This window comes from Mya arenaria, chromosome 2, assembly GCF_026914265.1.
Source record: "Mya arenaria isolate MELC-2E11 chromosome 2, ASM2691426v1".
Lineage (NCBI taxonomy): Eukaryota > Metazoa > Mollusca > Bivalvia > Myida > Myidae > Mya > Mya arenaria.
The window spans coordinates 52,811,530-52,836,482 of record NC_069123.1 but is presented as its reverse complement, the minus strand read 5'-3'; the positions used below and the strand labels follow the sequence as shown (position 1 = coordinate 52,836,482).

The 24,953-nt window shown below is 34.5% G+C and overlaps 2 protein-coding genes across 8 annotated transcripts in view; one reads left to right on the top strand and one right to left on the bottom strand.

Annotated features, from left to right (window-relative positions):
• Positions 1-6,653, top strand: part of LOC128205618 (protein gurken-like) — a 54,139-nt gene extending 47,486 nt beyond the window's left edge. For 5 of the 7 annotated variants that reach the window (XM_052907399.1, XM_052907408.1, XM_052907419.1 and 2 more), the window contains one exon: positions 288-6,653. In XM_052907399.1, coding sequence (XP_052763359.1) covers positions 288-410 — 123 coding nt within the window. In that variant the 3' untranslated portion in view covers positions 411-6,653. The remainder of the gene's footprint in view (positions 1-287) is intronic. The other 2 variants (XM_052907438.1, XM_052907389.1) reach the window with 1 other exon arrangement.
• A 695-nt stretch (positions 6,654-7,348) lies between these two features.
• Positions 7,349-21,605, bottom strand: LOC128211428 (lysosomal alpha-glucosidase-like). The gene is made up of 21 exons (XM_052916211.1): positions 21,255-21,605; positions 20,482-20,696; positions 20,105-20,294; positions 19,722-19,867; positions 19,224-19,392; positions 18,095-18,191; positions 17,535-17,773; positions 16,348-16,482; positions 15,789-15,902; positions 15,491-15,604; positions 15,108-15,195; positions 14,465-14,582; positions 14,023-14,162; positions 13,186-13,337; positions 11,708-11,856; positions 11,374-11,464; positions 10,981-11,162; positions 10,611-10,699; positions 10,228-10,277; positions 9,836-9,985; positions 7,349-9,603 (listed from the first exon to the last, which is right to left on the bottom strand). The coding sequence occupies exons 1-21, from the start codon at positions 21,483-21,485 to the stop codon at positions 9,538-9,540; spliced, it is 2,925 nt and encodes a 974-aa protein (XP_052772171.1). The 5' UTR covers positions 21,486-21,605; the 3' UTR covers positions 7,349-9,537.
• Positions 21,606-24,953: the final 3,348 nt, after the last annotated feature.

Below are 24,953 nucleotides of genomic sequence, written 5' to 3'. Positions count from 1 at the left end.
CCCAATAACCGGTATAACCAATATTTATACTTTAATCAGATTTAATTAGTAATAAATTCATTTTCAGTACATCGAAGCTGCTACAGAGAAGTAAAAAAAGCTGCCAAAACATATCTTTATTTTACACAAATTTTGACAGCCATTTTGGCCACATTATGAAACATTCAAATCATGTGCACTTTTCCAAAATTGAATAATTTGTTTAGGTTATGAAATAAGGAATGAACAAAGATGTGATTATTGTTTCCTTCCTTAACAGTAAATTAAATGTTTTTTTCTATTTCCAGCCACCAAGGAACTCAATGATCTACAAACCAAATGGAAATAGTAACTATATACATCTAGATGAGAAGAGACTCATGTTGGAAACGTATGAAATAAAAGACATCTACAAAGTGACTTCAGTGTAGCACAAAATGTGGTCATAAGATATGAATTTCATTGGTGAATAATACTTTGAATACTAGTGCCTCATAACCAATTGGTTCATTTTTGAGATTCTGAATTGTAATGAAGCTTGCCATTGGTTAACACAAACAATTTTGAAAGCTGCCCTGCCATTGGCTGGAGGAGTATAGGGAACAATGGTGGTTGGCAGGGATGCTGATGTCAGAGTGAACTTGTCTGTGATTGCTGCATCAGTGAACTCATTGTAGTGCTGGTGAAACCTGTCATGCAATATATTTATAATACACCATTTGTTATCATCTTACTTCAGTTGTTTGCCATATACTGTACATACTTAAATGATCTGTTACAAGTAATCGTAGACATATTCCTTACAACGGCCAAACTCACAATCATTCAGAAGTCATGTTTTCTACACATGTACATTAAACATTCAATTGTATCAAAAACATTCACATAGGTAGGTTTAAGTTTACATGCATATGTAAATCGATCTGAGATCTAATATTGTCAAAAGATAAAAACGAAAATAATGTCAACTTTTTTGTTTGGGGAATATTTTTTTTGATGTAACTAATGCTATCATTAATGATGTTTTGGTGGTAGCTATAACCCTTACATATTATACTCTTTTATTGTAAAAAAAGTTTGTATATTAATTATGATTTCAACACATGGAGATTTCTGTCACATTGTTTTGCTTTTCAATTTTTATATGTATCGCACCTTTTCAACTCTTGTTAAATTGAAGTTGTGGGGTTTTGGTTTTTTTAACACCAAATATTTAATTCTATGTTCTATGTGCATGTTAATGAATACTGCTTTGGGTGTATTTTTTGCTGGAACCAAATGCTCTTGACACATTTATCATACTAAGAACATTAAGCATGCATTAGGGCTGCCTCAGTTGGGATTTGCCTGTTGACAGAGAAAACAAAAATGTTATTTAAACTACTTTTCCCTTTAAAGTTAGCATTAAAGGCCAGTAAAGCAAAAAAAACAACATTCTGTTATCAGCTTTAATTTATCAATTATATATACTCTTCAGCTTGAAGCCTTTCATTGTTAAATGATGCCTTTAAATACAAAATAAATGTGCAGTTTAAAGATGTTTTTACCTTTGCCAGTGGCTTTTCTTTTGTATCGTATATTCGTTTGATGAATGTAGTGTTAAGATTATATTTTACATATTGTTAAGATGTATCAGGCAAACTCTGTCAATGTTTTGTTTTCTTTTGATTAGGTGTTTGTGTGAGCATACATTATTTATTTGAGTGTATGATGTTTGAGTGTATGATGTTTTGATTGATTTGACAATTCTAGTGGCTAGAATGGAACTGATTCTCTTCGTGGTCGGTGTAGCTTCTATTCAAAGTTTTATGAGGTTTATTGTGTCGTTTTTATATGGTAAAAACATGCAAGCCTGTCTGTATGGTCTAGATTCAACATGCAACACATCACAGTGGCTGAACTTGGGTTATTACAAGAAGTAAAACGTCTTGCGCTTGTAGACATCCTTTTCAAACTATGTAATTGAATAAGTAATTTTATGTATTGAAAAAAACAGGATATATTTTCTTCCTTTTGGCAACCAAATATAGCTTCAGATGGTCGATAGAATATTGTTTACAGCTATATTAACAGCCAATGCATGTGGAAGTCTTTTGCCATGAACAAAAACACTGCAAAATATCAATAGAATATAACTTCAGACTGACATATGACAGATAATTTAATATTTCCTGATGTTTTTTCTGCCAAGAAATCAAGATTTTCTAATAAGGCATTAGTATTTGGAAGAATTCCATGCAAATTATCCAATTAGATAATGTAGGTGTTTTCTGCCTGTCTTGTTTATTGGGAAAGGCGGTAATCACTCGGCTGCTTCTTGATTTGTTGACTGTCTGACCCTATAGGCAGCCTGTCCATCGTGTGATAAAGACCCAGTAGGAAACAATTTATACCAGTTACAAGTGCTCCAAGCTGATTGTTTAAGAATTTGAAAGGCTGTTTATTGTGTCGAGACCAACACACATACTTGATATTGGTAACTTACAAATACTGTATATGGTATCTCTTGGTAACTTACAAATACAGAAAAACTGTATATGGTATCTCTTGGTTACTTACAAATACAGAAAAACTGTATATGGTATCTCTTGGTAACTTACAAATACAGAAAAACTGTATATGGTATCTCTTGGTAACTTACAAATACAGTAAAAATGTATATGGTATCTCTTGGTTACTTACAAATAAACTGTATATGGTATCTCTTGGTTACTTACAAATACAGTAAAACTGTATATGGTATCTCTTGGTTACTTACAAATACAGTAAAACTGTATATGGTATCTCTTGGTTACTTACTAATACCGAATTCAGTAGCCTACTAATATCATATATGGTATCTTTTGGAAACTTACTAATACTGCATTTATATCTATTGGTAACTCACTAATACCATGTATGGTATTTATTGGTGACATTCTTATACCAAGTATGGAAGCTATTGGTAAAGCACTAATACCATGTATGGTATCTCTGGGCAACTTACTTATACAGTATTGGGTAACTATTGGTAACTTACTAATGCCATAGCTGGTTTCTTTTTAACTTATTGTAACTCGTATCAAGAATGCTTTCCATGAAGACCATTAAGTATTTGAGCGTGTTTCAGTTTCATCCTGCTTAGCTTGTATTATCAGAATATCCCGTTTTATGGCTGATTCCAGACAGAATGGATAGCCGTGTGCAGATATGTGCTAGAAATAAAGTTTAACTATTGATTACATTAATGGAGATAAGCATTATTTAAAGTCAACAACTGTATCAATAAAGTGATGCTGGCTGATATTAATTGTAAAGCATGACCAGACTGCAGTCTAACTTCAATCAAAGTAAAACATAGAGCTGTTCCAGTATTATTAAAAAGCATATCAGTCATGCCGTAAGCAATTTTCTTCAGAACTTAATTAAAATGAAGTTTTTGTATTGATCTCTATTCAGAAGCACAGGTTTTTGTCTTGATTTTATCAACATCTAGTCGAAGTTTCATTTCTCTATGAAAATGCTTTATTTTCATCAAAAGGCAGTCTACACTTGATGTAGAATTTTTTTTTGATATCATCCTTTTCCCTTCAATCTCAGCTACTTTTCTACTGTGTTTGGCTGTACTTCAAGTTTGGAGTTGGACACCTGAATTACATAATAAGATAAATAAATTCAACATTTATTTGCATGTTTGTCAATGTTAAATGCATCATTTTGTTATCGTCAGTATTTGTAATTTAAAACCTGTGACTGCCATTGAATACTGTCTATACGTCTTGTCAAAATGTATTTAAATTTGAACGACACTGTGTTATTTCGCATCATTATGCATTTCAGAGTAATTTAGACTTCCATAATTGGAAGAGAAACATTTTGTAGCCAAGATACAAACTATAATAATTCAGTTCTGAACATGTTCATTCCCGGTAAATGGTATTACTAACCTATCCTTGGTTTGAAATGGAAATCCTGCCTGACCAAATACCATATTGTGGTTATTGAATTATTGATGCATTTTCCCCCTACAGATTTATAGTTTTGTCTTAAAAATAACTGTCTAATGTACTGGAAGTTTACGAGTGTAATTGAAATGTTCAGTGTATTTTTAATTTAATAATTTTGATTACACAAAGGACTCAGTTGATATTGTAAGAGCTTACAATCAATAGAAATACAATAGGCAATGGCTATTGGGAATATAACATGCAATGATTGTGCGCTGGCCTAATACAAGGCAATGTTAGGGATGCTATACAATACCCAAGTGCACCATATGGCAGAGATATACTTCCCTTGAATAATATATGGATGCAAGTTATTTTTGACCGGTGTTTGTTATGATTTTTGACAAATATGTTATTATTTTTTATTATTTATGAAACTGTTCACTATTAATAGATCAGATATGTTACTGTTTTGTTCGTTGAAAGCATTTTGTACTTGTTCTTGTGACACAAACATTGAACTATTGACTGGAGTGTTTTAATTCTCTATTCAGAACAGGTGTTTATTATTCACTTTGTTAATCTGCTATCCCAATGGAACCATCCTTTTAACGGCATGATTCTTTTTTTGTGTTTACCTTATAAAAAATTAATCAGATGTTGGCCACAAAACTTGAAAACTGTAAAACTCATGCTTCAATCCGATATCCTGTAATTAGAATGTAGAACAATCGGAGAATGAAAGTGGCTCACATCCACCAGTATGCGGACGTAACTCATGTCTGACAATAAGCTCTATTGTCTATCAAGGTTCAAGGAGATCAAATAGTTTTTTATTTACATATCATCAGTGTACATAACATACAGCATGACATATAGTAATAACATAGACAGCATGTACATTGCCATTTTATTGAGTTATAGTCCATCATTCGCTCTGAAGCCAAACTATGCCTAATCTATGCCGAGAGTTGCATGTTTTGTTTTATTTATTCAGCTATGTGACTTGATGGATTCATTTATTAATTGGTGGCGTTAAAATGTTTTAGTTTCAAAAATACATTAAGCAAGTCATATGATCGATCATGTAATACATATTTAACTCTATGTAAAATTTTAATTTGTGATACATGAACTTTAAGCCTTGTTAGAGACAGTTAAAAATGTAACACAACATGTAAACAAAATATGGGAATGGCCTGAACAGCAGATTACATATACTATATGTTACAGATAGAAAGTTAATAAAGGCATACTTATAGTTGTTTTAGTGTGTTAAGATTATTGTTTATCTTAACTGGATTTTAGTCCCCTATTGGTTTCACCAGAATGAACTATAGGTTTACCCTCGGTCCATTTGTCCATCTGTCTGTCTGGTAAAACTGGAAGCTACTACAGGCTTTCTACTTTTCTCTACTTTTTCTTGAAAAAGCCCTTCTATCCCTACTTTTTTTGTAAAAATAGTTCAAGAAATAATAGAAAAGTTTAAACTAAATAAATTTATTAAGATAACCTAAATGTTGATTTTGATAAGAAGCCATTTTTAGTATTTTGAAGGATTAGTTTGATGCAGTAGGTCTCCAGTGCTGCAAGAGGGGTTCTATAATGGGAATGAGTGGCGTATGTTGACAAGTCAGAGACACCAATTGCAGGTTGATCTCCTCATCCTGTGGCTGAATCCCTCTTGAAGCACTCCAGGTTTCTACGCAAAGATCACTACATGTACATCACAATTGATGAATAGTTTTAGTAGTCATTTATTTGCATCCAAAAAGATAAGTAAAGAGCCCTACTATCCCTACTTTTTGCTCTTAATATCCCTTTTTTCCCCCTACTTTTTCAAAAAAATCCTACTTTTATCCCTACTTTTTTGTTTTTGGTCACTTAAAAGCCTGCAACTATTAATCAAACTGAGTTAATTAAACTTTGAATGTGGGCCATAAGGAGATTATGCCTTCATTTTTTTTATTATAATTTGTTTCAGACAAAACTGGAGGTTGCTTTTTTTGAAAAATACCATTTTTGACGAGATCCTACAATAACTCAAGAATTTTAGTATGTAAGCTAGGTAAATGAAACTTGGTATATGGATAAAGGGCCAGTAGGAGTTTATGCACATCATTTTATTTTTTGACAGACCGAAGTTGTGGTTGCTATGGCAACAAAAAAGTGAGTATACCTCTTTTTGACTTGGCATAACTCTAAAAGTATATATAAGCTATATTCATGAAGTTAGCGGATTAAAGGCCATAAGGGGGATTAAAGGCCATAAGGGGAGTATGAACTGAAATAGTATGAACACCTTTCCATTCATCTGGAAAAAATAGATCCTGCAATTACTCAAGAGGTATGCAAGCTACGAAACTTTGTGTACAATTGGTTAGGCGCAAAAATGAAATTTTATGCATAAATGATTTTTTTGTTGCTATGGCAAAACCAGTAGGGGACTGTGTATTGCTAGTAATACGTGGTGTTTTTGTTCTTTTAGGGCATTTTTATTTTATGTTTTAGCTCTTATATATTTTATCATTTTAACAGTTAAAAATGTTTGAAATTTGAAGAAGTGTACAATGTACCATAGTTTCATGAAATGTTGTCATTATTATGTTGAGTTTTGTACATTATATTCATGTTATGTTATACAAGAACATGTTTGTATTTATATGAAGAGAATGTCATATCAAGATGTCATCACTTTAACAATGTATAATATAATACATGTATAGAATAATAAAAGAAACATTTTTACATGTCCTTGTGAAAAACATAATAAATATTAACTTTCTTTCTCATCTTGTCAACCGGTGGTAATACTGTGGAACGAGGTTTCTAACATTACTACTATTATTTTGAAAATGGGAATACTTTAGTTATAAAAGCATATAGCATCTTGACAGTGATTTCATTTAAAAACTCTAATCAAACAAGTATTTCATTTGAAACGTCTGGGCGATACAGAATAACTCAAACAATAGACTTTAAATAAAACCCAGGCATCAGTGAGTAACAGTGCGGGGGGAGACAGTTCTAAATGTTGCCCTTTGTACCTGAATTCTCTATACAATGTATGAAATATAATACTATTGACTATAACACACAGTCAATTGATCCTAATTTGTTTATTGAAGTTCCTTCACTTTTCAACTTTTCATCTTTCTATTCCACCTTAACCTTTAATGGCACGAAAAGAAGAAGTTCAAAACTTGATTCCAGGTACAATATTAGCTATGAGCCATTGGGTCCAGAGTGACGCGCTTCGTTTATCAGATCACATCAACTGGGTAACACAACCATGTGCTCTCATTACTTACTTCCACTATGATGTTGTAATGAAACAGGCATCACAACTCCCATCCCCAATTCATTAGAGCGGGTGAATCACATTTTAAGAGTAATCAATAAACAGTTTTCAACAACTGGCCAAGTAAAATGCAACACACATACAATTTAATAAGCGTTTATTTACAATCATTATGCATTTTAAAAAAGCTAATTTATAACTGGAGTAAGATGGCACATAAATTATTTTTGATTCCGTTTCAAAAGTGAAAATAGTACATATTATACAGTTATTAGCAATTAAAGAGTGAAAAATGATTTCTTTGTTGAATGTTCCTGAATCTTGACGTCTGGTAAAGCGTAGAAATTATACATTTTAGAAGTAAAAAAAACAAACACAATTTACTGATGACATAAACAAATCTTAAATATGCAATTGCTCTTGAACCTACATGTTTCAAAAAGCAGGTAGCCTGGAAAAACAGTAAAATATTTAAACATTTCATAGTAAAACAATTGCCCACTTAACCCTCAGCTAGAGTTGAAATACCAACACTCCTACTTACATTGAGAAAATCGAAAATAAAAATACCTAGAACATTTGACTAGCTGTTAACTAATGCTGACATCAAATAATCATGCAATCCATTTCCATTGAAAAGGATACAAGAATTAGAAATGCAGGCTGAATATGCCAAAGGGTAAACCAAGAATACTGCAAGCCGATCCCAACACTTGTTTTTTTTATATCAATTTCAGTCTAACAAGTTGCATAACTTTATGATTATTAAAGGCACACAATATTAGTTGATGCAATCTTTTATTTTAATGCGTTTTTGTGTTTAACTCATTTGATTTTAATGATCAAAACAAAAAATGCACATGATTAAGATACTGATAAAAAAATATTACCTCAGAATTTGTGACCATGTATTTTTTATGATGTTAAACAATTCATGTTAACTGAACATAATTTAAATCTACATACCCTTTCATGAAATATTGTCCTATCAAAACTGATGGATCAACCAACCAACAAGGTTACTACCATATATTCTCCCAAACATTGTTTGGGGGGCGTATGAGACATTTAATTAAAGTTTTCAGAAAAAAGCAACAAAATTGTATGTAACATTACATCATTGTAGAAATTATGATATTTTGGCCAAGCACTGTGCTCGCTGAGGTTTTATTTGGACGTGAACGCAGGAAAATTTCTAAACAGTACAAAATATCAAATTTACATTTAAACTGTTTTAGACAGTGATAAAGCATGAGTATTTATTTAAAAAAATCTGTATAACCACCAGAAAGCATATAATAAATGACAGAAATATAGATTTACCAACAATGCACCAACAAGCATAAATATTACCTTAAGCATCTTACAAACCATCAACTATTTAGCATATATTCTAACAGTCTGAAGCAGAGCTCATAATATTAAACAAGCATAGAAGTATTAAGTATTTCCTTTGATAGAATATAGAGGTTGCAAAACATTATTTGTAAGGGTTCATGTATGTGTTCCCTTTTTTTCTGCACTACATCATCCATGTCCACATAATTGAAAGTTAAAATTATAAGTATGATAGCAGGAGAAAAGTGATGTATGCAATAACAGTACAAGAAAGTCAAAGAAAGCCAGAGTAAAAAATTACAAGTTTCATGAGAAATAATGTATACAACTTTAACTCCTCTGCAACTTATACCAGTGCCTGTTGCTACACGTACAAGTTCACATACACTTTGTGTATCGCAGCCTTTCTATTAGAACACAATACATGTACATGTAGTATTTGAAATAACACATGACACATTTTAAGAAATTTTAACCCTGAATGAAAATCATTATCAGATCATATGTCATAACAATTCAGTCTTCAAAAACTATAACAGAACACACAATTAAAGCCCAAAAACATATCACAGTGTACAATCAAAGTGGTATTTTAACTTAAGTTTGGAATTAATTTAACATATACAAATCAATTTTTTCATACAAAAATATGAATGCAATGTCCTAATGCATATTATGGGTAATTGTCTTATTGCATGCGTTAAAACAGATAAATTGAACACTCCAAACACAACGATTCCCAGAAATTCGTTGTTTTGTTCAATGGCACAAATTCAATCATAAAAAAGTTACCACAATCAAATCCATCATAACCATTTCAGACAACTCCTATACAGTCTTTAGTGCAGGCTATAAATGTATAAAAATGCAATGTACAACTTAACATTCATCTAACTTATTTCAAAGTAACAATTAACTTGATACAACAACACAAATAGGATCAGCAGGAGAGGCTGACCAGTGTATTGACAAACGGTGGCCAGTATGATCTGACTAGACTGTCCAGTTGATGGTCAGGGGCTGGAGAAGGTCCACTGTCAGACTGTTTATCTCCAACACCTAAAATGAGGCCATACTTTAATGTATGAAATGCCACCATACATATATTTTATATATATATATAAAAAAAAATCCAGAAAAAATAAAAACTTGACATTACATGTAGTTAAATCAATTTACGCCATCAACCTCTAGCAACAGAATCTCTATGGTAATAATGCTTATGTATAAGAAACAGACCTGTGTCAAATTTAATTTTACAAAAAACACTTACATTCTGCAAGGTAAGTACCTTATTTTTGTAAGTGTATCCGGCAGTGAGGACCTGCCCGTTGACGGTGATTGATGTGGGAGCTATCTCTACCCCCAGTATGGTGATATGCTCCAGGGTAATCACCTCCCCCGTGTACCCCCGGTACACTACCTCTGAACTCAACATGTGCTAAAATATAGCATGGATGAAATTGATCCTTTTTTTTTAAAAGAATAAATACATATTGTACATGATATGAAGCATGTTGTGAAAAATTTTGATATAGCATTCCCTGTATAGATCAACATTATTCATGAACGAAGTTATTAGATGTTCAAAGAATTAGATAAAAGAATTAAAATTGTTATAAAACTTATTAGAACCCCCCAGATTTAATGACAATAAATAAGCAATAAAATTTAACTTCTTACCTGAGAAACATTAAAGTTGATCAAATTGTACTTCTTGTCTGATATGGAGTCTGAAAAAAGGAAACAAATGTAAACAATAATACAAAGACACCTTAGTAGGTAATTGAAAATGGACTTCCTTTTAAATTAAATGGTGTCAAGGTCACCAGCAGGGAATATATGAAAAAGTATAAATGTTTATATTTTTAATCATTCATGTCCGATATTTTTCTTTCTTAAATCATATTTGGATCAATACAAATCACTTTGGTTTGGCAATTTCAATTTTTAAAATTGTCATTAAAATCACACACTGTACATGTACATGTATGCTTATGATGTGATTGATAAACTAAAGAAAATAAACCCCTCAATAGTCTTCAAACAAGAAAGAGTAATCTTACTGAGTGACTCTCCGTCATCCCAGTACATGCGTCCCTTGGCACTGCCAGTTGAGGTCAAGGTCACCAACAAGGAAAATGGGTTCTTTCGACTGAAAACAATTGATATTATCAACTTAACCACATAATCAAAGGGATTTCTTTTATCTATTTCATGATCATAAAAGTAAATAAATCTTAACACTCCATAATTATGCAAATATTTATCTTTATAGATAGCTCATTACAAGGCAAAAGGCCCTACTTCTTGCAAACCACTGCAGACCATGTTTTCAAGTCCAATGATGCCAAAGATAAAAACTCTCATGCAACTTACAAATATATAGTTACATGCAACTGCTTGACTCAATATCCCGAAAATGTAAGAGCTTACGAGAGAGTGGTGGTGACGTTAGGGGCCTGGAGAGGGATGACGACCCCACCCCGCACCTGGAGGTTAATGTGCTCCATGGGCAGGTCAAAGTCCCCCATGTAGCCGGCGGAGTCAATGTATGATTGGTTGAACCAGTCATACCAGCGATCTTTTGGCAGGTAAGCCAGACCCTTGTACGTGTTCTGAAATTATTAAATAAATCGTATTAGAATTAAGTTATATCAATTTCTATTCAAACGATCATTATGTCTAGTAAAGTTGCATGCATTGCATTTGTAATGGTTTTGCGCCATCTAGGTAAATATGTCCTTATTGAACTTTACTGTTTCAACTTCCCTTATTCACCTGTGAAGTGGCGGATTAAACATGGAGATAGGCGTCACCCTCACTTACCTGTGAAGTGGTGGGTGTAACAAGCAGAGCGTCTCCCCACATAAACTGGGTATCCACCATGTAACTCACATTGTATGCACTCTCTGGATACCTGCAGTGAAAAATGTAAGGATTCACATGTGGACCAATGCAGCAATTTACATTCATGTTCGTTGATCTTTTACTTAAAACAAATAAAGCTGTGACAGTCATATACTAACAATTTTCAACAACACAACTTTTTTCAGAAGAAATTATGCAGGCCTAACATTTTCATTCTTTTTGCAATAAAAACAAAGTCACTTCAAATCCCTGAAAAATGGCGAGCTCACAGCCTGCAGCACTGTGTACATACTGGAAGAAGATTGGCCTAATCACAGGTGTCCCCTCAACATGGTTGATGTAGAACAGCGTATACAGGTAGGGTAGGAGCTTGTAACGTAACAGGAGGGCATCACGCATCTTGTCTTGGGTGGCTGTGTCAAATGAGGCCGGGTCCTGGTCCTGGGAAATGAAAATATTTCACATACTGAAATAATACACCATTTATTTATTAAACTATACTAGATTGACACTTTATAGCCAATTAAAATGCATGAATTTGTCTGCAACATGTTGTTGATGTAAGTAGATAGGATATGATAATTATAACATGTTATTGTTTTAAACATACAATATAACACGAGTCTTTTCTTAACATGTCTTGTAGTTGAAGCATTAAAATATATTTAGTCAATCTAGTTGTTTGTCCCGTTCTTGTTGATACCAGTTTAACAATGAGCCAACACACTTTTTCAGTTACTACCCTCAGCTCTTTTTTCAATAATGCAAAAAATAAAATATTTCATACATTTGATTATTAAACTAATATGCCATTCAACAAAGCATTTGTAGTAGCAGATTTCTGAGTTAAAATTGTACCTTTTCTAGGAGACTGTAATGGTTTTACATTGAAAGAAAAAGGCTTCCACTTGCATCGAGTAAGTGCAAAGTTTCCAATGAGTAGTGCCAAAGATCCCACATTTTTCAGCTCCCCAGGTGAATTCTGAACAAATTGGAATTTCATATACCTAAGGAAAACACCTGAGTACCACTGCCTTGAGTAGCTACCATGTGTATCTGAAGAAAACACCTGCATGGAGTGAGTACCACTGCCTTGAGAAACTACCTTGTATATCTGAGGAAAACACCTGCATGGAGTGAGTACCACTGCCTTGAGTAACTACCCTGAATATCTGAGGAAAACACCTGCATGGAGTGAGTACCACTGCCTTGAGTAACTACCCTGTATATCTGAGGAAAACACCTGCATGGAGTGGGTACCACTGCCTTAAGTAACTACCCTGTATATCTCAGGAAAACACCTGCATGGAGTGAGTACCACTGTCTTGAGTAACTACCCTGAATATCTAAGGAAAACACCTGCATGGAGTGAGTACCACTGCCTTGAGTAACTTCCCTGAATATCTAAGGAAAACACCTGCATGGAGTGAGTACCACTGCCTTGAGTAACTACCCTGTATACCTTCGGCAAACACCTGCATGGAGTGAGTACCACTGCCTTGAGTAACTACCCTGTATACCTTTGGAAAACACCTGCATGGAGTGAGTACCACTGCCTTGAGTAACTACCCCGTACACCTAAGGAAAACACCTGCATGGAGTGAGTAAGGAAAACACCTGCATGGAGTGAGTACCACTGCCTTGAGTAACTACCCTGTATATCTGAGGTAAACACCTGCATGAAGGAAGGACCACAGCTTTGAGTGACATACCATTTTACATGAGAAAAATAACTGCATGGTGTGAATAACACTGCCCTGAGTTACATACCTTGTTTCCAATAGTGTTGTGGTTGCGCATGAAGGGATAGAATGCTCCAAGCTGCATCCATCTCATGCACAATTCAGGGTTAGAGTTGCCGTTAAAGCCGCAGATATCAGCACCAACCAATGGGATCCCGAATAGGTTAAAGTTCATGATACCTATTCAAAATGGAGTCAATAAATAGGGGAAAATACAATAGGATAAAGCGCTGTTTAATCAATAATAGAAATTAATGAAAAGATATAAAGTATAAACAAACTATATGCATTCCGTAACATCAATGCAACATAAAAAAATTCAAATCTTTAACACTGTGAAAGAAAATAAGAAATTTTGATTTTTCCATAATTACTATCGGGCTTATGTTAATCACAAATATCCTATTCAAAGCTACAACTACTTTTACAAATCAGAAACACCAAAGCTTGGGCGGCTGTGGAGGCGGACACCACCCCAATGTTTTGGCTGATTATGATAAGTGCCCAAAAAGAAAATTGTTATGACAACATAATTTAGCGCTAGCCTAGTTATGAATTGCCAAAGTGTGATGGGCGCTATCAACTGTGCCCATAGAAATTACTGTGACAGGGTATTGGGCAATTAATGACACGGTTATTGATATTAAATCAATCAGCAGTCATCATAGATTAGTGGAGTAAAGTATAACAATGACAGTACGAGCAAACTGCAGACGTCTAGTTTAAGTTTAAAATTCCTTTAAAACAAACAAATTACTATCAATTCTTCCAGCGATTTGACTTCCATACACTTAAAATAGAAATTACACAACATGTATTAAGTGCCTTGAATCTTAAAGCTATGCTGAATTTCCGAGCCACTAACCAGGAATTGAGTAGTAGGTGTCGTCCCATTTTGCATTGTTATCGCCCAACCAATGTCCTGAATGCACCCCAGTGGTTGGGAAAGTGGACCGTGATATCACAATACTCCTTTTGTTTCCTCCTAGGATCTTGTCTAGAGCCCTTATGCATACATAAACAACCGTTAAATCAGAGCAGTGGTCAACAGTCAAACTAAGAAAAAGCCTTCAAACTAATTTTTATTTTCAAAAATGACTGTTGTACATTTGAATTATCATTTGTAGCAAGGGATTTTAAAGTCTTATAACAATGTTCATTGCGGAAGTTAAAAATATATTCTACAATGAGTTGATAAAAAGTTCAAAAGAGCTATGCTTTCAGTCCTGATATAATTACTGAGCCCTATCCACAACTCCCCGAACATATATATTTCTATTTATGTCCTCTGACATTATTGTACTTACTGTTTTGTGGCGATGGCCTCGCTGTGTCCATAAAGACTGTGAAGATTGTAGTGGGTGGAGACGTACTGGCTGGCGGAGGCACACAGCGTCCTGTCCCGCAAGGTACCACCCAACAATACTGGAAACAGACCAGATAATGCTGTTTTTGATGATTTGTTGATGGATTGTTTCAGTGAAATACCGGTCAGCAAGCAATTATACATATTTGGTAAAGAGGGAAGGGGTTTTGATAGAAACACAGCAAATATCATCTGCTTGTGATCTCAATGGTGATTCATATCAATCTTACAAATGCTCAAAAAGCTCAGCCAATAAAACGCCTGCCAATATTCCAAGGCAAAGTTTGAGTTTTGTAACAGACACAATTTTGAACAAGGATGGATGTTTATGTTTTTTTAGAAATTGATACTTATATATTGTTAAACATTTATGACAAATCTTAGAAACATCTGTGTTGTGATTCCACTGTAAAATGCATTACACCTCTGGTATGGCAAGCTTTAAGTACACAAACAGAGTGTCCATTTCTCTACTTCCTTATCTTCTTTACTTTTCCTGAATGTGAACGTATAGTTAATAGAAATTAAAAAAAACATAACAACAAAAAAGAAAGTATTTAGATGCAAACATATGAAATGCCAACCTGGTGGCAGCCAGGGTGGGTTCTCAAGGTTGTTGTTGGGACAACCTGCGGTGGAACCAGCTACAAAGTTGGATGGCTCATTCATGTCCTGAAAACGAAGCCAGTTCATTATTTCCGTCAATAACTTCTATTATAAGTTCATTTAGTCACACTTGAGATCCTAAAAACTACATACTCTTCTTGTTATCCAGTGACAAAAGATAAAAGAAAATATTTGGATAATTTTTGAGAGCAAACATGAAATGACAGTATATTACAATGGACATATATATTAGAACCAGGTGCTGCTGATTATCCTGTAGTCATGCAGTAAATGGCAGTTCAATACAAATAACATGAAACTGTTTAAAACTATTCAAAAGAAATGCAATACTTAAACTTACAATCCATATTCCATCAAAAGGCACTATGTCATGGTAGGCCTTAGCATGCGTATACCAGTAGTCTGAGGCATTGGGGTGGTAGAAATCCGGATACGCTGTTGTTCCTGGCCATACCTGCATGTCAATTTAAAAACAAAATATCTCAAATATGTAGCATAAACACCATTTGAACTTGGGAGTTGTAAACAGCCAATTACTTGACCTAAAAACAAAATGATAGAAAATAGATGTTGCAACTTGTGCATTTATTACCTTGTTACTTACATAAATGTTTAAGCTAAATAAACATTATATTTACCTTTCCAATGATAGGCTGAGATCCATCTGGAGTTTTGATGAAGACATTCCGCTTGAGTCCGTCGTCGTACGGGATGTAGGTGCCTTTTGGCTGGCTGTTACTGATACCGGGGTCCTGAAACATACACAGGACAAGAGGTCATTTCAAGTTTTAGGTGTCACAAACAATATATTTTCATTTTAAGTACTTTCTGTCAATATAAGTATAGAAAACTAAAAACTTCTACTCCTAAAACAAGTAATTCAATTCACTCTAGTTTTATTGCTCAAGTCTGGTGATGATTGGACAAACAGCCTCTTGAATTATCGGAATATAACGAGGAACATCATCAATTAAATTCCACATACATTTCTATTGCTTTTCTCTCCCTTTTTTTCAAATTTTTTGTTGAAATAACAGATTAAGATTAGAAGAATAATATTTTTTATTACACTATAAGCTTAAAGCCCATGAGTTACTGACAGGTACATTTGAGAACCAATTCCGTTACAACAAGAATGGTTATTATGCCCATTATCAACCTATGGTTACAGGAAGTATTTAATGGCTGAAGTCTTACAATGATCATGATGTAGTGTTGGCCATGGTCATGAAGGTCCTGTACAACATCAGGCAGTCCCCGGAACTGATGTGTGCTATCGTATGTCCAGTCCAGGTGATCACGCATGTAGTCAATGTCGTTCCACTGTGTGTCCTGCAATATCACATATATTGCTAAATATATGGGAATGAGATTGTTATATGGTTTGAATGTCAGCAGATTAGTTTGATGATGGGGCCTTATACATGGCCGATTACGTATAATTTCTCTCATAATATGTATTCATGCTATATAATTAATGTAAAGTACTATTTGAAAATTGATGATTATTGAGAGCTTTTACAGTGCTTTTAAACATATTAGAAAATAAAAGTGGCTCTACAGCGGCAAAATATCATCAGAAATACTGTGAATAAAATAAATCAACAATAAATATATATTTTCACTTTCAAATGTTTTTTTTTATAGATTGATCTTTGACCTAAAAAAATTATTTCCATCTCCCTTTGGGGACTTATACATTTAAATTCAGAGAAAATTTACTTTTTGACATTTAAAATTGCTGAAAACAACAACCTTAGGTTACCTACAATCATTACTTCAGTCCAATCATATCTTAATTTTGTTTCTTTGAAAATGTCTTGGATACATAGACTTTTCTATTAAACTATAGCGAGAATGTTTCTTGATAAATACACAATTTTATCATTTTCAAGCAAAAGAATGTTCATTATCACTTTTTTTTGGCAAACTTGAGATTTATCTTTTCCTGATAAAATGTTGTCTTAAAAAATAATGATACAAATTTGAAAACCATGACCATCACTTCAAAATTTATAAGATCCATTGAATGGTCATGACCAAAACTCTTGCTATGTTTGAGGACCTTAGGATCAAGTGTCTTGGTTAACTAAAGCGAAAAAAAGTTTTCTAGAAAAGGTCACAATGACCTTGACCTACTATCCCAAAATCTCATAGTGGTCATTTACTGACCAAGACAACGCAAAGTTTGATGACTCTACATGCAAAGTTTGATAACTCTACATGAAGACATTCAGGAGTAATTGATAATATAAGTGTAACACGGACAACACAGATGCAGATGCCACCGCCAGACAAAGTAATCCCATGTATTTGCCATGCAGGCACCACTGTTAGTATCATAAACATCTACTTTTCAAAGTGAAGTCAGATCCATTACTAACATAGGGCATGTTAGCATCCCTCATCCTTTTAATGACTGTTTTGAGACCGGCTGTTCCACCATAGCCCCAGCGACACAGGTGGAAACCCAGAGCCCAATAGGGAGGCATAAAGGGACGTCCAATAAGCTGTGTGTACTGCTGGACCACATTGTCTGGAGAGGGGCCAGTAAATATGTAGAAGTCGAGAATACCTCCAGTAGTGCGGTAGATGACGGATGGTTCTGGGGTAACTTCAACCTCTGAAAAAAGATATCAAAGCAGTTTGCGTAACTATTGAACACTGTATTGCTCCATCATTATCATAGTAAAATGCTACACTTTAATTATAAAACAAGAGCTTGATCTAGATAGATCGATAGTTTAAGCATTATCTATATCATAAAGAGACAAAGGAACAAACACATATCATACATATACAATCATAACGGTTGAGGAAATAACTAAAACCTGAGACTACTACCCCCTTCTTAGATGTCTTTGATGTTGCCAGCTGCTCGCTCATTTATAAAGAAGGTGTAAATCTAATCTAAATCTAAAACTTAACATAGTGAATGACCTACCCATGGCATTGCTGTTGACGAGAAACACCCCGTGGGCATCATGATTCTTTCCAACATTCAGGTAGAATGGATGAACCCCATACAAATTGGAATGTCTCTTAAACATAATTAATACAAATATCAATACAATTAGGCTTAAAATAACAAGAGATGTTTGTTAAACTATATGATCACTAATTGCAGGTTTATCAGAAACATGAATATGAGTGATTAAATAAAGATGCGTAAAGAAGAAATACATCATTGTTAATGGTTGCACAAAGTTTCAGGAATGTGGAGACAAACAGTTCAACTGTGGCTATTATAACCTTGACCTTTGATCTACATAATTTTGAATAATTGGTTATTTCAATTGACTGTTTAGTTCACATATTGCTGATCTGTATTTGCATTCAGGTGAGTTATCTTGTTTTCTTAAAATAAGTCAATTTGAGTTGTTATGGATGCAACGCGTTGCAGTATTCTAACATTTGTAACAATTGTTTTAGTGTGCATTTCTGTTGTCAAAAAATATGCAAAATTTTCAGTATTAACAGCGAAAAGAGATCACAACCAGGGTCTGGAAATAATTTGATAACGAATTACCGGTATATGCATTATGCTAGTTAAGAATCTAATTACTTTAATGCTTTAATGACGGTGCAAAAGTAGCCCCCCACCCTCTTCCTCTGTACTGTAACTCGGTATTAATATTTATGTATTGTGTATTATTCATATTTTATGTACTAAAATATTTTATTATACGTATTCTTATCATAATTTTTCCTTCACCTTTCATAATGAGAATTTTGTCTACTTGTCGGTATACAAGAATTCTTCTCTCTAAAATTGCACCAAACACGCCATTTACCATTGGAAAAGTAAAGAAATCAACACACAGAAGGGGGGCCACCATCTGCTTCCAAAACTTTCAAGGGTTCTGAATAAATTAATTTCTGTGAAAGGCCCTGATATATATATAAATTGTAAATAAGGGGTCATCTATTAGTCAAGGGCTACATAGCATTGAAGTTAAATTGTCCTACATCAAACTGTTCTCAAATGATTGGACATACAACTGTTGACCGTCTGTCCTTAAAAAAATTGGGTCATGCACAAGCCTTATATGTTCACTGTAAAAAGGCCTCACTGAGGGTGGTTCATCTCGGGCCCAAAAGGCCATCTTTGTCCAGTTGGTGCTGACCAGGAATGCCCCCCTGTGCTCCCCAAGCCCATATATGTACTTGGAGCTGAGCTGGGTACCAAACTGCAGGAACTGGTCTGCAAACATCAATGGGGCCTGACCCATGCTGCTGAAACTGAAGTAATTGAAGCCATAAGTAGAAATACCAGTAATGCTTAATAAGATGTCATATCATTATTTCAATCCAAAGGCGCTTGAAGTTACCTCAATTAAATGCACACCTGTATATTTTTCCATATAAAATACAATATTTTTAATGTAGGATAAGGAAATATATTCCTTTACAATTATATCATTCATTTTTAAAATGTTTCCGTAAATTGAATTTAAATGATATTTCGATATTTAGGAGTCATCTCACCATTGAGCATACAGCAAAAGATTGTAAAATCAAGAATTTAAGTTAATGGGAAATAAGTTATTGATCACTTTTTCATAGCTTACATGACTTGTCCGGAGGATTTTCTAGTGACAGTGATGCTGAAGGGTCCCTGTGTGGGAACAGACACGTCAAAGTCAGTAAAATCTGTTGTCTGCTCCTTGTTCAGCGTCACTGGCACTTCATAACGTGTATTGGCTGGGTCATAAATCTAAAAAGAAATGATGCATTTGTTTTGGGCTTACACATGTTTTTCACAGAGAGATGCCTCTTTTCTAAAAACAACAAAACATTTTATTACAAAGACTTAGATTACTAAGCAAACAGTAGTTAAAACAATTTTACCTTCACATCAAATGCAATTTATTGAGGGGATTCATCGTCTTTCAAGGAAAAACTTTGCATTAAACAAATGAAATCTGGATTTGTTTGAAGAAAGTATTCATACCTTCACATTGAGCCTGGTCTTTGTCTCCGACACAATGTCCACATACAGTTTCTGGACATCATTCGGCCAGCTTGAAGGCCTGGACAGCTGTAGTTGTGCACGAGTGCCAGCAGTAATCTTCTCTACACTGGTTACCATGTAACCATTGTAATTGGTAGGATAAAAACACCATGGCACATTACCCAGCCTCCTATAATTGAAAATCCAAAATGCTTAAACCCAAATTTTGAATTGATCACTCAATTATACAGTTGCTTAAATTTACCTGATTATGTATAGATACAGCAGTAATTCCTTAAAACATTTGTAATTTGGAAATAAAATCTTTTTAATTTTCTGTGAAAGGTGAATGAATCATTTAAGCTTGAAAGTGTCACCTTTTCATACTGAAGCCAGCAGGTAACCAACAGCATCCTCTGGCCTCACACCCCTGTTGAGACGTCCCTTTCTCTTCCGGCCAGCAGTCTTGGCGAGACTCCTGGGGGATGTTTCCACATTGGGGAGCATCAATATTCAAGGCAGGCAATAGCAGCTGATTGTTTAAGTTTGATGCATTAACCGTGACTGGCGAAGTTACAGATACAGCACTTTCCTAATATATAATAAGGATATATTAAATTATTTATTATATGAATCAAAAATTTAAAAAAAACTTACGAAACTGTCTCACATATATACACATAACACATCTATAAGAAATGAACCAGTTCAAAACTGTTTCATGTTTTTGCATCTGTAAAGGAACATTTGCTACCCTTCCACAAAATTATTACTGACACTGTCTGAAAATCACATTGATCTCATATTTTCTACATGGAAAAGGGATTCTCTTTTCTGATGCAGAATTGTTTACACTGGAGCCCCTTTTTAACTTGAAATGGAAGTTTTTCTTAAATAACTCATAATAAATACTTTGTTATTGTTGATAGGGATGTTTTCAGAAAAAGTATATAATATTAGTATTATTGTTTTAAATCTCCATTTGAACACAAAATATTATTTCTATGGAAAAAAATATAATGGAATTGTTAAACAATAATTTTACAAGGTTGGTATGAGCTATAGCTAACCAGTAGACAGCAGATTTAGACTCTGAAGACATAGAATAGCATTTACATTTAACATCACCAACATTTTTTATAAGACATACCTGACATTGTAAATCAAATACACCAAATGCAAACAGAATTCCAGTAACACCTAACCCACACGCTGCGAGTATCGTTATGATAGTTTTAACAAAGTTTTTACGGCCATTCTGCGTCCATGAATTAATTGGTCGTCTACTTTCACTTTCACAATAAATTGGGGAATGTGCATGTACATCGTTCAATCTGAAATATTTGTATTTTTCAGAAGGTACTTTTATCATCTGGGCCATTATTAACCCTGTACAAATTCCTTATACTCCTATATACAATAGCTCAAACGATTTTAATTATAAGTTCGTGCGACGTCCATTGCAGTCATCTGACATGTTTACATCATGTGCTTTAATGGTATATACGAGTACGTCACATGACGAAGTATGCCGATTGAGGTTCTGCGTGGTTTTAATTAAACCTTTCATACCGCAATGAGCCAATGACTATTTTAAAATACTCTTTACATATGGAGGAAATAAAAGATATAAATTCGAGGACAAAAGAAACGACTCACCTTAGAACAAAGTGAAAAATAAAACTTCGTAAGTTTTATATTTTAATAATTCCAATTTCATAGGATCGAAAATATACCAACGAGTACATACACGAGTACGTTGGTTGATAAAAGACGTCGGAACGGAGGAGGCCTGTCAAATTTTCGCATGAACTTACCGCGGAATAAGAGTCGATTCATCTCTCAATGCGTTGGTAAGCTCATTACGTGTCCGTGGGGCTGGGTGACGTCGTCGTAAACGACGTCCTAATTCGTCCCAACCATGTTCAATAGCCGGCCCGGGTTTAAATCCGGTGACTTTGAGGGCCATTATACTGTCATGATATTAATGTTATTTATATGGAAGAATTAAGTCTATTGTGATTCTTGTCGTATGCGGACCGTGCATTGTCGTGCTGAAAGGTGAGACTGTCGACGTCGCATAATTGGGCATATCAACAGGCCGCAATACTTCGTCAATATATCGTCTGGCGGTCACATTTCCCTCAAGTACGATTAGTTCTGACCAAAAACTTTAAAAGTTAAAGCGTGATTCATCAATGAACACAAAATTGTTCCAATCACGCCTTCGAAGATGATTCCGAGTCCAGTGACGCCTTGTTCTTCGATGACGTTCGGAAAGAATGGGTCCTCGATAATGGCGATGGCAGCGAATTTGATAGTCCTTCAGTCGTCTAGACACAGTCCTTCTATGTATCGGCCTACCACGAGATCCGACAATCCCGACAGCGGTTGCTTGTGCCGTCATGCAAAGTGTTCGCGCAAATGACGTTGACGTATGTATACGCCTTGAATGGGAGTGGTTACCCTAGGTGCACATGAGCGAGGTCGGTCATCATACCGTCCTAGTATCCCTAAATCGTCTAACAAAACGCACACTAGTCGATCCACTCTCATTAAACCGAGTTGCGACAATAGACTTAGAAACACCAGCATCGAGTTGGCCTAAAAATCCTAAAATTTAAACGTGGCATTTTTAACTACGCTAAATTTTGTCGTGCATTCGACTGTAAATCGTTAACAAAACCCAGTAAGTACACAAAACAATACATTTTTTTTAGGATTTTTCGATTATCATGGACTCGAATCCCGATGTGCACGTGCACGAATGTTTGGCTTGATAATCCCCTGCTGTGCATCTCCTGCTTATTGCACTGGTGTCACAGTAGGGGTCAATTTCCTTTGAATTCGTTTATTGGCTCAGGGCCATTTAGGGTCCAATTCTATCATAAAACATCCAAAACTGCACAGCAGGATACTTAGATCAGAGATCTGGTAAGACAATTAGGCAATTAGATTAAGATCAATTAACAAAAGTTGTATACAAATACACGGTTTTCGATGGGGGTCACTTATAGAAGGCTTAAACTAGGCCTTTAAAACACTGTGAAGCATCTGGGACCAATAAATTTAATCCTACTCCCAGGAAGCATAGAAATCGTGACTGATCGAGGCTATATCTGCCAGGCCAACTATGCTGCCGCAAACATGAGAAAAAACAAAACACAGTGTACCGCCTCTGAAAACAAAAGCTTAATAGATAAGCACCATGGATTTCAGAAGAAAAGTTTCTGCGTCAAGTGCTAAACCTTTGGAATGAATACTGAAGAAAAATGGTCAGAAGCCTTATATAATAAACAAAACGTTAATATCATATTTTCTTCTGTATACCTAGATTTTAAATCAGCGTTTGATAAGGTTCACACAAAAAACTTCTCAAAAATGTTTGGAAAATGGTGATATTATAGGAGTCTTCTCCAGTTTGAATAAACAAGTTTTATGTAATGAGGAAAGCAAGGATTGGCAATCAATAGGAGCTTCTCACGGTAGCAAGATGTTTTAAGTTGAGTTCACCGTGTTCGGGGACCTGTCTACTGTCCAATTTTCATAATTAACTTGCCAGACAGCCTGATATCAAGAACATAACTTTTATTGCGGATTATATCCATATATAAGATTTATCAGACAAAATGAAGTCGACAATTCTCAAAGATGACAATAATGCGAATGCAAGGTCAGACGAGTGGCAATCGATGCCTCAAATTAAGAGTAAACAATTGGAAAACAATGCACTCGTCAACCACGAACCAAATGATCTTTACTTAAAATCCTAGGTGGCCGGAAATAAAAGTTATATACAGGGGTTGAAAATAAAAGGATCTTGGTGTCGTCTTCGACAAAGATCTGAAATTCAATTATCATATCAGCGGGAAAATCAGCATAGCTACATGTAATTATAAATAAGGGTCTCTTGTAAATATATTTTAACCATTTATCAAATAAAATGTTCCTCACCCTTTATGTGGTCCAAAATAGCAATGGATAATATACAACGACGACCTTTTAAATGGTCAGAGAAAGGGCGAGTCTAAACGAGTATAGCGACTAAGCAAGGGCGGATCTGTTTCAAGTTTATAAATTTATCTATAACTTGAATAGATAATGTCCTAGTCGACTAGTCTGATGTTATGGGTGACGATACAAGAAGTGGACAAAATTTCAATATCTTTAGAAGAAGGTTTTAACACCATAAAGACAATATGTGGTGCACAGAATGGGACAAATGTAAATTGTTATGAAAACTAATTCAGGATATGTATCATAAAGTGAAACAAACATTTAAGAAAAAAAATCTTTATATTTTTTGGTTTTAAGATAAAGTTCAACAAGTCAAATATCGAGAATAATTCGAAGGAAGAAAAAAAGAATGGACCTATGGAACAGAAATGTCCGATATTCAGAAATTAAATGGTTACATGAACTACATGAACTAACATATACACGATCTACACGCATGCCATGTGCAAATATCTTCGTTGAATAAGATATTTGTACGATACGATCATATTTGTACGATATACGAGGAACATTGAGTATATATGTACATCATCAGTTCCAATGACGACGGCATCATATTGGTGTGACATTGGTGGAGAATCTTTTTTCAAATAACACGTTGTATAAAATATGGGTCTCTATTTACTTTTTATCTGGGAGTAACATACATGTACTTTGTGTTTACGTGCACGTGTATATATGTACGTAGTTTAAAATTGAATAGTTGTTCGATTATTTAGGCACTGGCATAATAATTGAAATCAAAGTAATTTCGGCCAAGTTATTATTTTCGACCTAGTGATAAGATATATAATATATATCTTTATTTTATGTTTGCTGGTGCCAGTTTAAT

Coding starts and splice junctions, on each gene's coding strand:
- LOC128211428 (XM_052916211.1), bottom strand. CDS start 21,485: ATGGCCCAGATGATAAAAGTACCTTCTGAAAAATACAAATATTTCAGA. Junction 19,868..20,104: donor AGACCAGGCTCAATGTGAAG/GTATGAATACTT, acceptor ATTTCTTTTTAG/ATTTATGACCCAGCCAATAC. Junction 15,196..15,490: donor CTTTTGATGGAATATGGATT/GTAAGTTTAAGT, acceptor CTTCGTTTTCAG/GACATGAATGAGCCATCCAA.